We start from the raw sequence: 13,367 nt of genomic DNA, 5'->3' as shown, positions 1-13,367 counted from the left end.
TGTCTCTGTTATTTTCAATCAACAATAATTCTGATGGAGAATAATAATCTGTGTAGCTCAGTGATTTTTTTTTTTAACCCTTAAAGGGATTGTAAAGGCAGAAGGTTTTTTTTATCCTAATTCATCCTATGCATTCATATAAAAGGCCTTCTGTGTGCAGCAGCCCCCCTAATACTTACCTGAGCCCATCTTTATCCAGCACTGTTGCACGAGTGTCTCAGCTGCCCTGGACTCTCCCTCCTCGTTGGCTTAAGCCCCGTACATACGATCAGATTATCGAACGATCGGTCGTCCGTTTTTTTGTGGCATGCTAGTCTGATGTGGAAAGTGAAGAGGTTATTTTCATACGAATTTTCCCGTACGACAGAATTCTACTTCAGAAGTGATGTCATGTGTTGGATTGCTTTGTATGTGTTTTCGTCTCTGAGCATGCCCAGTCTTGCTCTTAAGATTTTTTTCTGTCGAAAACTGTACTAATGAGACGAAAATCGGACGTTGTATTACGGAGGACAAAACTTTTATAGCCTGCACATCAGGATTTTGTCAGCCGAAAAGTCGGAATCGGCTGTGGAAAGCACCATACTAACAATCCGAAAATCGGCAGATCGGTCTTCGGACGGAATTTCCCTTCAGATTTTCTTATCGTGTGTACGGGCCTTTAGACAGCAGCGCGGCGCGATTGGCTCCCGCTGTTGTCAATCAAAGTCAGTCAGCCAATCAGGAGAGAGCGGGCGGGGCTGGGTCGCGGCTCCGTGTCTGCATGGACACAGAGAGCGGTGACTCAGCTCGGGTGCCCCCATAGGAAGCTGCTTGCTGTGGGGGGGGGGGGGGCACTCAACAGGAGGGAGGGGCCAGGAGCTCAGATGAGGGACCCGAGAAGAGGAGGGATCCAGGTCACTGAGCAAAACCAACTGCACAGAGCAGGTAAGTATAACATGTTTGTCATTTAACCACTTGCCGACCAGCCGTCGTCATTTTACAGCGGCAGGTTCCCGCAAATCGCCATACCTGTATGGCGGTTCGCAGGAGCGCTCCTGTGGGCCCGCGCCCACTCGCCATCGGGGAAGCTGAGGCGTGAGGCCGGCGGCAATCGCGATCACTTCCCGTGAAGAGAGAACGGAAGTCTGCTGTTGTAAACTCGGCAGACCGTTGTTCTCTCTGGTATCCGCACGGAGCCCCTGTGTTCCTGGAGCACCAGTCTCTGTGTTGATATTACAAGCCCCCCCCCCCCCCCCCCCAGAGTTAGAAAACACCCCCTAGGCTCACACTTAACCCTTTGATCGCCCCTGGGTTAACCCCTTTCCTGCCAGTGTCATTATTACAGTAACAGTGCATATTTTTAGCACTGATTACTGTAGTAATGTCACTGGTACCCCCAAAAGTGTCAAAAATGTCAGTTAGGGGTCCGATCTGTCCGCCGCAATGTCGCAGTCCCGCTAAAGATTGCAGATCGCTGCTATTACTAGTAAATTAAATAAATAAAAATGACATAAATCTTTCCCCTAGTAGACGCGATAACTTTTCCGCAAACCAATCAATATACGCTTATTGGGATTTTTTTTACCAAACAAATTGGCCTAAAAGGATGAAAAAAATTAGATTTTTCTTACATTATTTTTTGGGAATGTTATATAGCAGAAAGTGAAAAATTTTTTTTTTTTTTTTCCAGAATTGTCGCTCTTTTTGTTTATAGCGCAAAAAATAAAAATTGCACAGGTGATCAAATACAACCAAAAGAAAGCTCTATTTGTGGGAAAAAAAAGGACATCAATTTTATTTGGGTACAGCGTCGCGCGACTGCGCAATTGTCCGTTAAAATAACGCAGTGCTGAATCACAAAAAATGGCCTGGCCGTTAAGGGGGAAAATCTTCCAGGTTCAGAAGTGGTTAAAAAAAAAAAAAAGACTTTACAATCCCTTTAGGGTAGGTTCACACTGCTACAAGTGCAGATGCATAGACATGCGCTGATGATGTGCATTAGAGTGAGATTGTGTGTACCGCAATGCAGTGCGATAAAATGCTGTCTACCTTATTTCTATTCAGAGCCCAGCAAAGCATGCTTTTTTGTCCTGTTCAAGTGTTGGTACCAATGCAGCCCAATGTATGTTATGTGAAAAAGCACTTAAAGCCCGGCTCTGGGCACCAGAAAAAAAAAAATTAGATTGCAGTAGGGTTTATATCTTTGGACTGCAAGGGTTAAATGCTGTTAAAGCGATATTAAACCCAAAAGCAAGCGTTTATTGTGTTGCATCTTACTGATTCTTATCTGATTTTTATCTGGTGATCCATCCAGGAAGTCTGTTGTTTTTCAAAAGCACAAGCTCTACAGCAGAATGTATCAGTTTACATGGATGAGACAAAGTATTTAACACTGGTAGAGGGACAATGATCAGCTTTCATTTATTTGTGTAAAATCTTTATCCCAATAGGGAAAAAAAAAAACCAGTATATTATAATTGATTTGCAGGGTCCACTGCCTTTTATTTGCTATCAGATCTCTGTAAGCTCTAGGAACATGATATTAGGTTTATATTTCTTTTTTTTTTTTTTTCCAGGTTTTTCATGATGTGTGAGGATTTGGGGAAGATGATTCTTGTGGCGGAGACCTTCTATCACCAGCGATGTGTACTGAAAGTGGAGGCATTTGTACACCGATCTGTGGACTCTGACAGGTAGAGATACTTTGTAGTAGTGACTGAGCGTCCGATCTCCCTATTGTGACCACAATCCCCGCTCAGTACCAGATCTCCACACTCAGTACCAGATCCCCACACTCAGTACCAGATCTTCACACTCAGTACCAGATCTTCACACTCAGTACCAGATCTTCACACTCAGTACCAGATCTCCCCGCTCAGTACCAGATCTCCCCGCTCAGTACCAGATCCCCACACTCAGTACCAGATCTCCACACTCAGTACCAGATCTCCACACTCAGTACCAGATCTCCACACTCAGTACCAGATCTCCACACTCCGTACCAGATCTCCACACTCCGTACCAGATCTCCCCGCTCAGTACCAGATCTCCACACTCAGTACCAGATCTCCCCGCTCAGTACCAGATCTCCCCGCTCAGTACCAGATCTCCCCGCTCAGTACCAGATCTCCACACTCAGTACCAGATCTCCACACTCAGTACCAGATCTCCACACTCAGTACCAGATCTCCCCGCTCAGTACCAGATCTCCACACTCAGTACCAGATCTCCACACTCAGTACCAGATCTCCACACTCAGTACCAGATCCCCACACTCAGTACCAGATCCCCACACTCAGTACCAGATCCCCACACTCAGTACCAGATCTCCACACTCAGTACCAGATCTCCACACTCAGTACCAGATCTCCACACTCAGTACCAGACCTCCACACTCAGTACCAGACCTCCACACTCAGTACCAGACCTCCACACTCAGTACCAGATCCCCACACTCAGTACCAGATGTCCACACTCAGTACCAGATGTCCACACTCAGTACCAGATGTCCACACTCAGTACCAGATGTCCACACTCAGTACCAGATGTCCACACTCAGTACCAGATGTCCACACTCAGTACCAGATCTCCACACTCAGTACCAGATCTCCACACTCAGTACCAGATCTCCACACTCCGTACCAGATCTCCACACTCCGTACCAGATCTCCACAATCAGTACCAGATCTCCGCACTCAGTACCAGATCTCCGCACTCAGTACCAGATCTCCGCACTCAGTACCAGATCTCCGCACTCAGTACCAGATCTCCACACTCAGTACCAGATCTCCACACTCAGTACCAGATCCCCGCACTCAGTACCAGATCTCCGCACTCAGTACCAGATCTCCACACTCAGTACCAGATCTCCACACAGGCCTTCCTTTGTCTAGATGGCAACTCACTTCTTCAGGCCTAAGCCTTTTTCTGACACTTGTTGCTTACAAGATCAAATCTGTATTTTTAGCTATAAAATTACTTACATTATATATAATATATATATATTTTTTTTAGCAGAGACCCTAGAGAATAAAATGGCTTTCCTAGCAATATTTTAAGTCACACTGTATTTGCATAGCAGTCTTTCAAATGCAATTATTTGGAAGAGATACACTTTCATGAATTAAAAAAAACACAGTAAAGTTAGCCCCATTTGTTTGTACAATGTGAAAGATGATGTTACGTTGATACCTAACATGTCATGTTTTAAAACTGTGCACACTCGTGGAATGGCCACAAACTACGTTACTTTAAAATCTCCATAGACGACACTTTCTTGCACTAGAATTTTTGCGCTCGTTCTAACAATCGCGACGATACCTCACATGTGTGGTTTGAAGACTGTTTACATTTGTGGGCGCGATTTAAATATGCGTTTGCTTCTGCGTGCGAGCATGGAGGGATGGGGCGATTTTAAATGCTTATTTTTTCTTATTTATTTAATTTTTTTTATTTTTACACTGTCCTTTTTACATTTTTTATTTTTGATAACTTTTGTTGCTGTCACAAGGAATGTAAACCTCCCTTTTGACAGCATTAGACAGTGACAGGTACTCTTTATGGAGGGATCTGGGGGTCTATAAGATCCCAAACCCCTCCTCTGCACTTAAAAGCATTTCAAACGCCAAGTTTGGCTGTTTTGAATACTGTCATTTTTTTAAATTTGGCGCCTTTAAGTCTCCAGTAAACCGGAATGTCATGTCATGACATCGCTTCTGGGTTACTACATCCGACCCCTAACTGCTATTTTTGACACTTTTGGGGGGACCAGTGTGATTTCTACAGTAATCAGTGCTAAAAAATATGCACTGTTACTGTAATAATGACACTGGCAGGGAAGGGGTTAATACAGGGGTGATCAAAGGGTTAAGTGTGAGCCTAGGGGGTGTTTTCTAACTGTATGGGGGAGGGACTTGTGAAATGACAATAGAGACCTGTGATCCTATATAGAAGGATCACAGGCGCTCTGTGATCATTTCAGAGAGAATGACGGTCTGCTGTGTTTCTCTCTCAGCGGGGAGCAATCTCAGGTGCCCGGCGGGAAACTGCAGCCACCGGCCCCGTGGATCAGCATTCCCGCTGCTTCGTGGGGGCGGGTGCACATCTGCAGCGAATCGGGCTCGCCCCCCAGCACCGCTCCTGCAAACCGACGTACCCATATGTCGATTCGTGCAGCCGAGTCAGCCTGCCGCAGAATAACTGCCACGGGCAGTCAGTAAGCGGTTAAATAACAAACGTGTGCTACTTTCCTGTTATGTGCAGTGGTTTTGCACAGAGCAGCCCCGATCTCCTCTTTTGGGTGCCCTGCCGGCGCTCTTAGCCCCTCCCTCCTGCCAAGTGCCCCCAGAGTGAACAGCTTGCAATGGGGCACCCAAGCAGGTTTGATCCTGAGCTGCTGCTTTGTCTGTCCACTCACACATGGAGCACGGCTCGCCCCCACCCACACTCTCTCCTCCTTGGCTGATTGGCTGTGATTGACAATAAGGAGGAGACCTGGGAGAGCCGCTGCTCTTGGGCACATTGCTGGATCAAGATGGGGCTCTGGTGAGTATTAGGGGGGGCTGCTGATCACAGAAGGTTTGCAAAGAATGCATGAAGGTAAAAAAACCTTGAGCCTTTACAACCACTTTAAAGTGGAACTAAACAGTTTAAACAATTATTAAAAAATGTAAAAACGATTGGAGGGTTTATTTCTGCTTTAAAAAGTCTTTGACTCCAAAGAAAGGAATAACCACTCAGAGTGCAGACACCGAGTATCCACTATTGGGCCCCATTCATACCTGAGCTTTATGTAGCTCAAAGCTCGAAGATCCAAGTAGCAAAATCCCATTCAATGCAATAGCGTTGTTCACATGCGTGCGTTTTGTCGCCGGTAGTAAAACAGCTGTCCTTCAAAAAGGTACACAAGTCTCTTATTTGGGAGATTGGAGCATTTTTGGCCCCATAGACTTCAATGGGAACGCCTGAAATGGGGCTTGAGCATTTTATAAGCGTTTTGTCGCTTATTTTCTCGTGTTCCTCTTTAAGGTTAGGTTCACACTTGTGGGCAGTGGCGGCCCGTCCTTTGGGGGCGCAGGGCCGCCACTGCCCCCCATCCATGCGTCTGGCCCCCTAATCTACATGCAGGGCGCCGGACGCATGGATTCCAATCTTTTTTTTTTTTTTTTTATTTGAAGCACGTGATTAGAGCCAGAGGCTCTAATAGGCTTCAAAAAAGGGTGGGCTCGGGGTGCAGAGCACTGCGCCCCGAGCCCATCCAGTTGTGTGTTAATAGCGAATGAATATTCGCTATTGTCACACGGATCCTCCTCCTGGACAGTCCTGAGACCCATTTCCCGATTGGCCCGAAAGGAGAAGCCATGCCATTGGCCAAGGAGGAGGAGGGAGTACTCGAGGAGACGCAGGAGACTGAGGAGAAGCCGCTGCTGCCTGCCTGCCCTCCACATGTTCACGGTGAGTGAGCTGGCGACTGGGGAGGGGGGGGGTATGGTGTGCGGGCTGCGTATGGTGTTGTCCGTCTGACTCCGCCCCCCCCCCCGGCCCATGAAACACCAGCTGCCACTTTTTGTGGGACTGCATATTAATATGTTTTGATGTGTATTTATTTGCTCTCATTTAAGACTTTACCAGATTCAGTAATATGTTTTTTTTTTTCTACTGCAGAGTCTGGCTGTGCAGCGCCTCCACTGATGGCCGCATTGCATTCTGGGATGTCACCAGCACTGTAGGGTGTGCTCACAAGATGCTGGACAATGAATACACAGGTGGCCAACCTTGGGGTGAGTCCTCTCCACCTTTCCCAGTGTTGTTCATATTTTTCTATCTAGTTACTGTTAATGACAGTTCTGTCCCGCTGCTTCCATCTAATTTGTAAATCCTATCTACCATGGACTAGCTGGGTGCAGAGCCCAGGAGCTGGCTTCCGCTCCATGCCATGAGCAATTTCAGAGAAAACAGGCTGCACACTGATGAAGTCTTTAAAGAGGAAGTAAACCCTCCTCGGGAAGTTGTACCTATAGGTAAGCCTATGATAAGGCTTACCTATAGGTACTGTAAATATCTCCTAAACATGCACCGTTTAGGAGATATTTACCTTTAATGCAGCCAGTGACGTCACTGATCGTGCCGTTCCTTCAGAGCCCCGTGCCGTGACCGTCGGCTCCCGCGCGCGTGCGCGGGACTGACGTCACTGCGGCTCCGGCCAATCAGATGGCCGGATGCCGCGATCCCGGAAGACGGGCGACTGAACATGTCGCTCGTCATACAGGTGAGTGAGCGGCACGGCGGGGGCTCGTTCTAAGGTAAGTATTTCATAATGAGCTAGTATGCGATGCATACTAGCTCATTATGCGTTTCTCTTGCAGGTTGTAAAAAAAAAAAAAAAAAATTTAAACGAGTGTACAACCTCTTTAATGAACTTAATTGGGTAAACAAGCGTAAGTGGCAGGCACTGCCATCCTTCCGCCTAAAACCACAACACTAACGCGTTTCACCCGTAGCTGGAATTAATTATAGAGGTTTATGGGTGAAACGCGCTAGAGGCGTAGCTTTTTTACGTAGTAATAAAGCCTAGTATTGGTGACAGTTTATGCAGTAATAGCCCCTAGTATTGTTGCCAGTTTACGCAGAAATGGCCCCTAGTATTGTTGCCAGTTTACGCAGAAATAGCCCCTAGTATTGGTGCCAGTTTACGCAGAAATAGCCGTCACACACCACTACGCCTGCGGACTCCACCCTCCACCCTATCGGAAACACTGACCGCGTACACAGTTCGTATGCTCGATGCCCAAGCCCTGTTTGGTAGACGGAAAAGCTCCCACGCTCTCTGGCGGACACTAAGGCTTGCCCCCTCAACAGACTCACCATGGCCGGACACACAACCGGACTGACTTCTACATACTGACGGACGGCACTAAGCGGACATCACACGGACTCATACCATCCATACGGTCAGTAAACGGCTCTGTTCCTGTGACTAAATATCTGCTAACATGCCTGTCCTGGTGAAATCTATAGAGATGGAAGGCTAACTGAACGGTCGGAGACATACAAAGTGTGTCTATCAGTGAGCATAATCTTATACACCGGACTGCAATATCCACAGACCAGAGGACATTTAGCTGCAGAGCGTCCTGACTGCTCAGACACATATACCGGTTGAATATCAGACCGGGTATGCAAATCAATGTTTAAAGCCATCTGTTTGTTTGCCTGCTTCGCTTGCCTGTCTGTCCGTTTCAGTCATATGTCCGTGCCGCTTTACATGGTGTCTACTGCTGTGTTCTGTGTTTAAAGATTCATCTGGAAAGTGCAGCCATTCAATACATGTCCATTTACCAGAGGAAGTTGTGGTAGAGCCATCAATTGCCCTTGTATACCATATGGGTGTGAGGACCCTGCACCTAACGGTCATATACGGAGACTTCTGATAACCACCAACCAAAACTTTTATATCAAAATTTGCACAAATATCCCCAACTGGATGCTTCTACTGGAGGTGGCTCTATCCATACATATCATGTTCATACTCCAAGAGCACTACAATTAATTCTATTTTTGTCATGAACATTTTTTGAATATTTTTTGATTTTTCAAGTGATTGTTGGATTTTTCAATGTGCAATAGGGGTGGTGGGTGGAGTCTGTAGCGTAGTGGTGCCATTTTTCACCAGACAGGACCTTTTGCAGTGTTTCATCTTCATGTCGATAGGTAATTCTCTTATAACATTCTGTGCAATGTTGATGCTGTTGTTTTAACTTTTATTTTATAATTTTTCATTCAATAAAGCTCTATGTGATTCAATTTACCTCACCTTCGTTGTAGCCATACTTTGCAACTGCTTTTCTTTCACTTTTGTTTTTTACGCAGAAATAGCCCCTAGTTTTGGTGCCAATTTACGTAGTAATAAAGCCTATTACTTTTGCCAGTTTAGGCAGTAATAGCCCCTAGTATTGGTACCAGTTTACGCAGTAATAAAGCCTAGTATTAGTGCCAGTTTTCGCAGTAATAAAGCCTAGTACTGGTGCCAGTTTACGCAGTAATAAAGCCTAGTACTGGTGCCATGTTCTCAGCCTGGAGGAGGTAGGGAAGAATACTAAGACCTGCCAACCACAGTGATGAAAGTGTTAAGGCCAGCCACGACACCTCCTCCCATACTCGTCTCCAGGACTTTTCCTCAGCCTCTCCCATCCTTTAGAATTCCCTACCCTAATCTATCCGACTGTCTCCAACTCCATCCAGTTTTAGGCGATCCCTGAAAACTTTTCTCTTCAGAGAAGCCTATCCCACCTCCACCTAACAACTGTTCTTTTATTTTCTCCATCAGCTCATCCCCCACAGGTATTACCTTTTGTATCACTTGACCCTCCCTCCTAGATTGTAAGCTCCAGCGAGCAGGGCCCTCTGATTACTCCTGTATTGAATTGTATTGTAACTGTACTGTTTGTCCTTATGTTTTAAAGGGCTGCGCTAACTGTTGGTGCTATATAAATGCTATATAATATTATTAATAACAATAATCGGTGTGCAGCCCGTCTTCTCTGAAACTATAAGTGACAGTTTCAGAGATCGTCTATCACAAAAGGAGCCATTTCTCTCCTTCTGTGTTCAGTGATAGATTTACAGTGCATCCGGAAATATTCCCAGCACTTCACTTTTTCCACAATTTATTATGTTACAGCCTTATTCCAAAATTAATTAAATTCATTATTTTCCCCAAAATTTTACAAACAATACCCCATAATGACAACATGAAAGAAGTTTGTTTAAAATCATTGCAAATTTATTAAAAATAAAAAACTAAAAAGAAATCCCATATACATAAGTATCACAGCCTTTGCTCAATGCTTTGGCACCAATTACAGCCTCAAGTCTTTTTCAGTATGATGCTACAAGCTTGGCACACCTATTTTTGGGCAGTTTCTCCCATTCTTCTTTGCAGGACCTCCCAAGCTCCATCAGGTTGGATGAGGAGCGTCGGTGCACAGCTATTTTCAGATCTCTCCAGAGATGTTTAATCTGGTTCAAGTCTGGGCTCTGGCTGGGCCACTCAAGGACATTCATATAGTTGTCACATAGCCACTCCTTTGTTATCTTGGCTGTGTGCTCAGGGTCATTGTCCTGTTGGAAGATGAACCCTCGCCCCAGTTTGAGGTCCAGAGCGCTCTGGAGCAGCTTTTTATCAAAGATGTCTCTGTACATTGCTGCATTCATCTTTCCCTCGATCCTGACTAGTCTCCTAGTTCCTGCTGCTGGAAAACATCCCCACAGCAGCATGATGCTGCCACCACCATGCTTCACTGTAGGGATGGTATTGGCCAGGTGATGAGCGGTGCCTAGTTTCCTCCAGACATGACACTTGCCATTCAGGCCAAAAAGTTCAATCTTTGTTTCATCAGACCAGAGATTTTTATTTCTCATGGTCTGAGAGTTCTTCAAATTGTAGAAACATCTCAAGGATGCACCTGAGCTCAGTTTTAAGTATCATGTGATTTTTCTTTTTTTTTTTTTTTTTTTAGTTTTTTTCTTTTTAATAAATTTGCAAAGATTTCAAACAAACTTCTTTCACGTTGTCATTATGGGGGATTGTTTGTAGAATTTTGAGGAAAATAATGAATTTAATTTATTTGGGAATAAGACTGTAACATAACAAAATGTGGAAAAAATGAAGCGCTGTGAATATATTCCAGGTGCACTGTATATTTAGCATTTAAAGTTTTTATTTTTTTCCAGGTGCACTGTATATTCAGCATTTCAAGTTTTTTTTACCTGTTTGTTTTTGTATTGATTTGTAGTATCACCTGTACTCAGAAAGTGACAATGATGGGGCTTGGAGTGAGCTATGCTGGGGGTGCTAGTCTTACCTCCTGGGAAATTATTTAACCACTTCCCGCAAACCGACGTAGCCCTATGTCGGCTGCAAGAAGTGGTTGTCCCGGAGTGATGTCTGCAGCTAGAGTCATCATCCCGGTACCATTTTTTAGAGCCGGCGGTCGGCTTTCACGTGGTAATGGCCGATGTGGCTTGGGAGCCGCACGGTCATTACCCCAGTGAGCGGGAGAGGACGCCCTCCCGCCGCCTTCCGCGGTTCTGCCCGAGTCTCCTGTCCCACACCTCTGCCGGCTGGTTGGAGTCTCGAACGAAGCCAGATTCGGCTTTGATTGTGTCTCTGATAATGTAACCCGGAAGCGGAGTCCATGATGTCACCTCCTGATAACTCGTCGGCTAAAGGCGCCGAATTTAAAAAAGGGACAGTATTCAAAAATGCAGTTTTTGCCATTGAATATATTAAGGTGCAGTGGAGGGGTTTGGGGTCTTTTAGACCCCCGATCCCTCCATAAACAGTACCTGTCACTGCCTATTGCTGTCACAAGGGATGTTTACATTGCTTGTGACAGCAATAAAAATGATCAGATTTTTTTAAAACCTGTGCTAAAATTAAATAAAATAAATAAAAAAATTTTAAAGTGCCCCGTCGCCGTTAGCTCGCTCACGAAAGAAAACGTATACGGAAGTTGCGCCCACAAATGAAAGTGCAGTTCAAACCACACATGTAAGGTATCGCCGCAATCACCAGAGCTGGAGCAATAATTAAAAAAAAACACCTCCTCTGTATCTTTAAACTGGTAACCGTTAAAATTTTTTAAAACGTCGCCTATGGAGATTTAGTTTGTCCCCATTCCGCGGGTGTGCGCAATTTTAAACCGTAACATGTTAGGTATCTATTTACTCGGGGTGACATCATCTTTCACAATATATAAAGAAAATAGGGCAAACTTTATTGTTTAGTTTTTCTAAATGCAGTGAAATGTATTTTTTCCAAAAAGTTTGAAAGACCGCCGCGCAAATACCGCGTGACAAAAAATATTGCAACGACCGCCATTTTATTCTCCAGAGTCTTTGCTAAAAAATATATATATAATGTTTGGGGGTTCTAAGTCATTTTCTAGCAAAAAATACTGATTTAACTTGTAAACAACAAATTTAAAAGACTCAAAGGAAGAAGTTCTTCCCTCCAGCAACCAATCAGATCCTTGCTCTTATTTTCAAAACTGTTCTGCAACAGTGGCTGCTGAAAGCTGATTGGTTCCTGTTGGCTTTCCTTCATTTCTTTAGCTATGGTAAACAAGTGAGTTTTAGTTATGCAGATACTAGTAATACTAGTTGTAAGATATGAGGATTAGTGAGGTCATCAGAGTGGTTGCTATTGTGAGCTGAAGAGGAGAGATTAGCCGCTAAATGCTGTAATACAAGCGGCCGCGGCTCGTGTTTGGCGAGGTTGTCGAGCACTTCAGGTGATCCGTGCACATCAATGAGGTTCATTACACATTCATGAGGTGCCGAGTGATTTCCTCGGGCTTTTGACAATGGAGAGAATCCGATCTGGGACACATCTGTGACATACGGCCACCGGGGGTTATGGTGCGCATCGTTACTCGCCAGCCGAACACCGTGACGGTCAGCATTCGGCCATGGCAACAGCAGATGTCTTCTGTGCCATCAGAACTGTCACTGCTTCTATTTAGAATCAGCCTGTCCAACAGTTCATGGTAAAACGAGGGGTTTAGTTTGCACACATTTGCAAATGCGTGCGTAAGCTGCAGCGGCCACGTCACGGCATCCCAGTATAGCTGCAGTCCTAACTCTATAAATTTTGAGAGCCTCCAAAGTTGGAACACATACTGTATATAATAATGGACAGATTGAGGGCAGGTGAGCCTTGAGGGAGCCCATCCCTCCTTAACCACTTCTGGACCGGAAGGATTTGCCCCTTTAACGACCAGGCCATTTTTTGCGATTCGGCACTGCGTTACTTTAACCGAAAATTGCGCAGTCGTGCGACACTGTACCAAAATATAATTGATGAACTTTTTTTCGCACAAATAGAGCTTTCTTTTGGTGGTATTTGATCACCTGTGCAATTTTTTTTTTTTTGCGCTATAAACAAAAAAATGGCGACAATTATGGAAAAAAAAAAAAACAATATTTTTCACTTTCTGCTATATAACATTCCCAATAGAAAAAAAGTAAAAATCTGATTTTTTTCATCATTTTAGGCCAATTTGTATTCTGCTACATATTTTTGGTAAAAAAAAAAAAAGTCACAATAAGTGTATTTTGATTGGTTTGCGCAAAAGTTATCTCATCTACAAACTAGGGGAAAGATTTGTGTTATTATTTATTTATTTTTACTAGTAATGGTGGCGATCAGCGATTTTTTTTTTTTTGTTTTTTTTTAACAAAAAATGGGTGACAATTCTGGGAAAAAAAACAATATTTTTCACTTTCTGCTATATAACATTCCCCAAAAAAAAAAAAAATTAAAAATCTAATTTTTTTTAACATTTTAGGCCAATGTGTATTCTCCTACATATTTGTGGTAAAAACAA

At 44.3% G+C, this 13,367-nt stretch overlaps 2 protein-coding genes across 3 annotated transcripts in view; one reads left to right on the top strand and one right to left on the bottom strand.

Moving 5' to 3' along the window:
- Window positions 1–13,367, bottom strand: part of LOC309562133 (kelch-like protein 10) — a gene marked incomplete at its 3' end in the record, with an annotated part of 516,189 nt that overhangs the window by 445,127 nt on the left and 57,695 nt on the right. The window lies entirely within an intron of this gene.
- Window positions 1–13,367, top strand: part of WDR6 (WD repeat domain 6) — a 37,381-nt gene that overhangs the window by 18,090 nt on the left and 5,924 nt on the right. For both annotated transcript variants that reach the window (XM_082266426.1, XM_082266425.1), the window contains exons 5-6: window positions 2,556–2,672; window positions 6,643–6,758. In XM_082266426.1, the coding sequence (XP_082122552.1) occupies window positions 2,556–2,672; window positions 6,643–6,758 (233 nt within the window). The remainder of the gene's footprint in view (window positions 1–2,555; window positions 2,673–6,642; window positions 6,759–13,367) is intronic.

Source organism: Pelophylax lessonae (assembly GCF_965119305.1).
Source record: "Pelophylax lessonae genome assembly, chromosome: 8".
Taxonomy (NCBI): Eukaryota; Metazoa; Chordata; class Amphibia; order Anura; family Ranidae; genus Pelophylax; species Pelophylax lessonae.
This window is presented reverse-complemented; position numbering and strand designations above follow the sequence as displayed.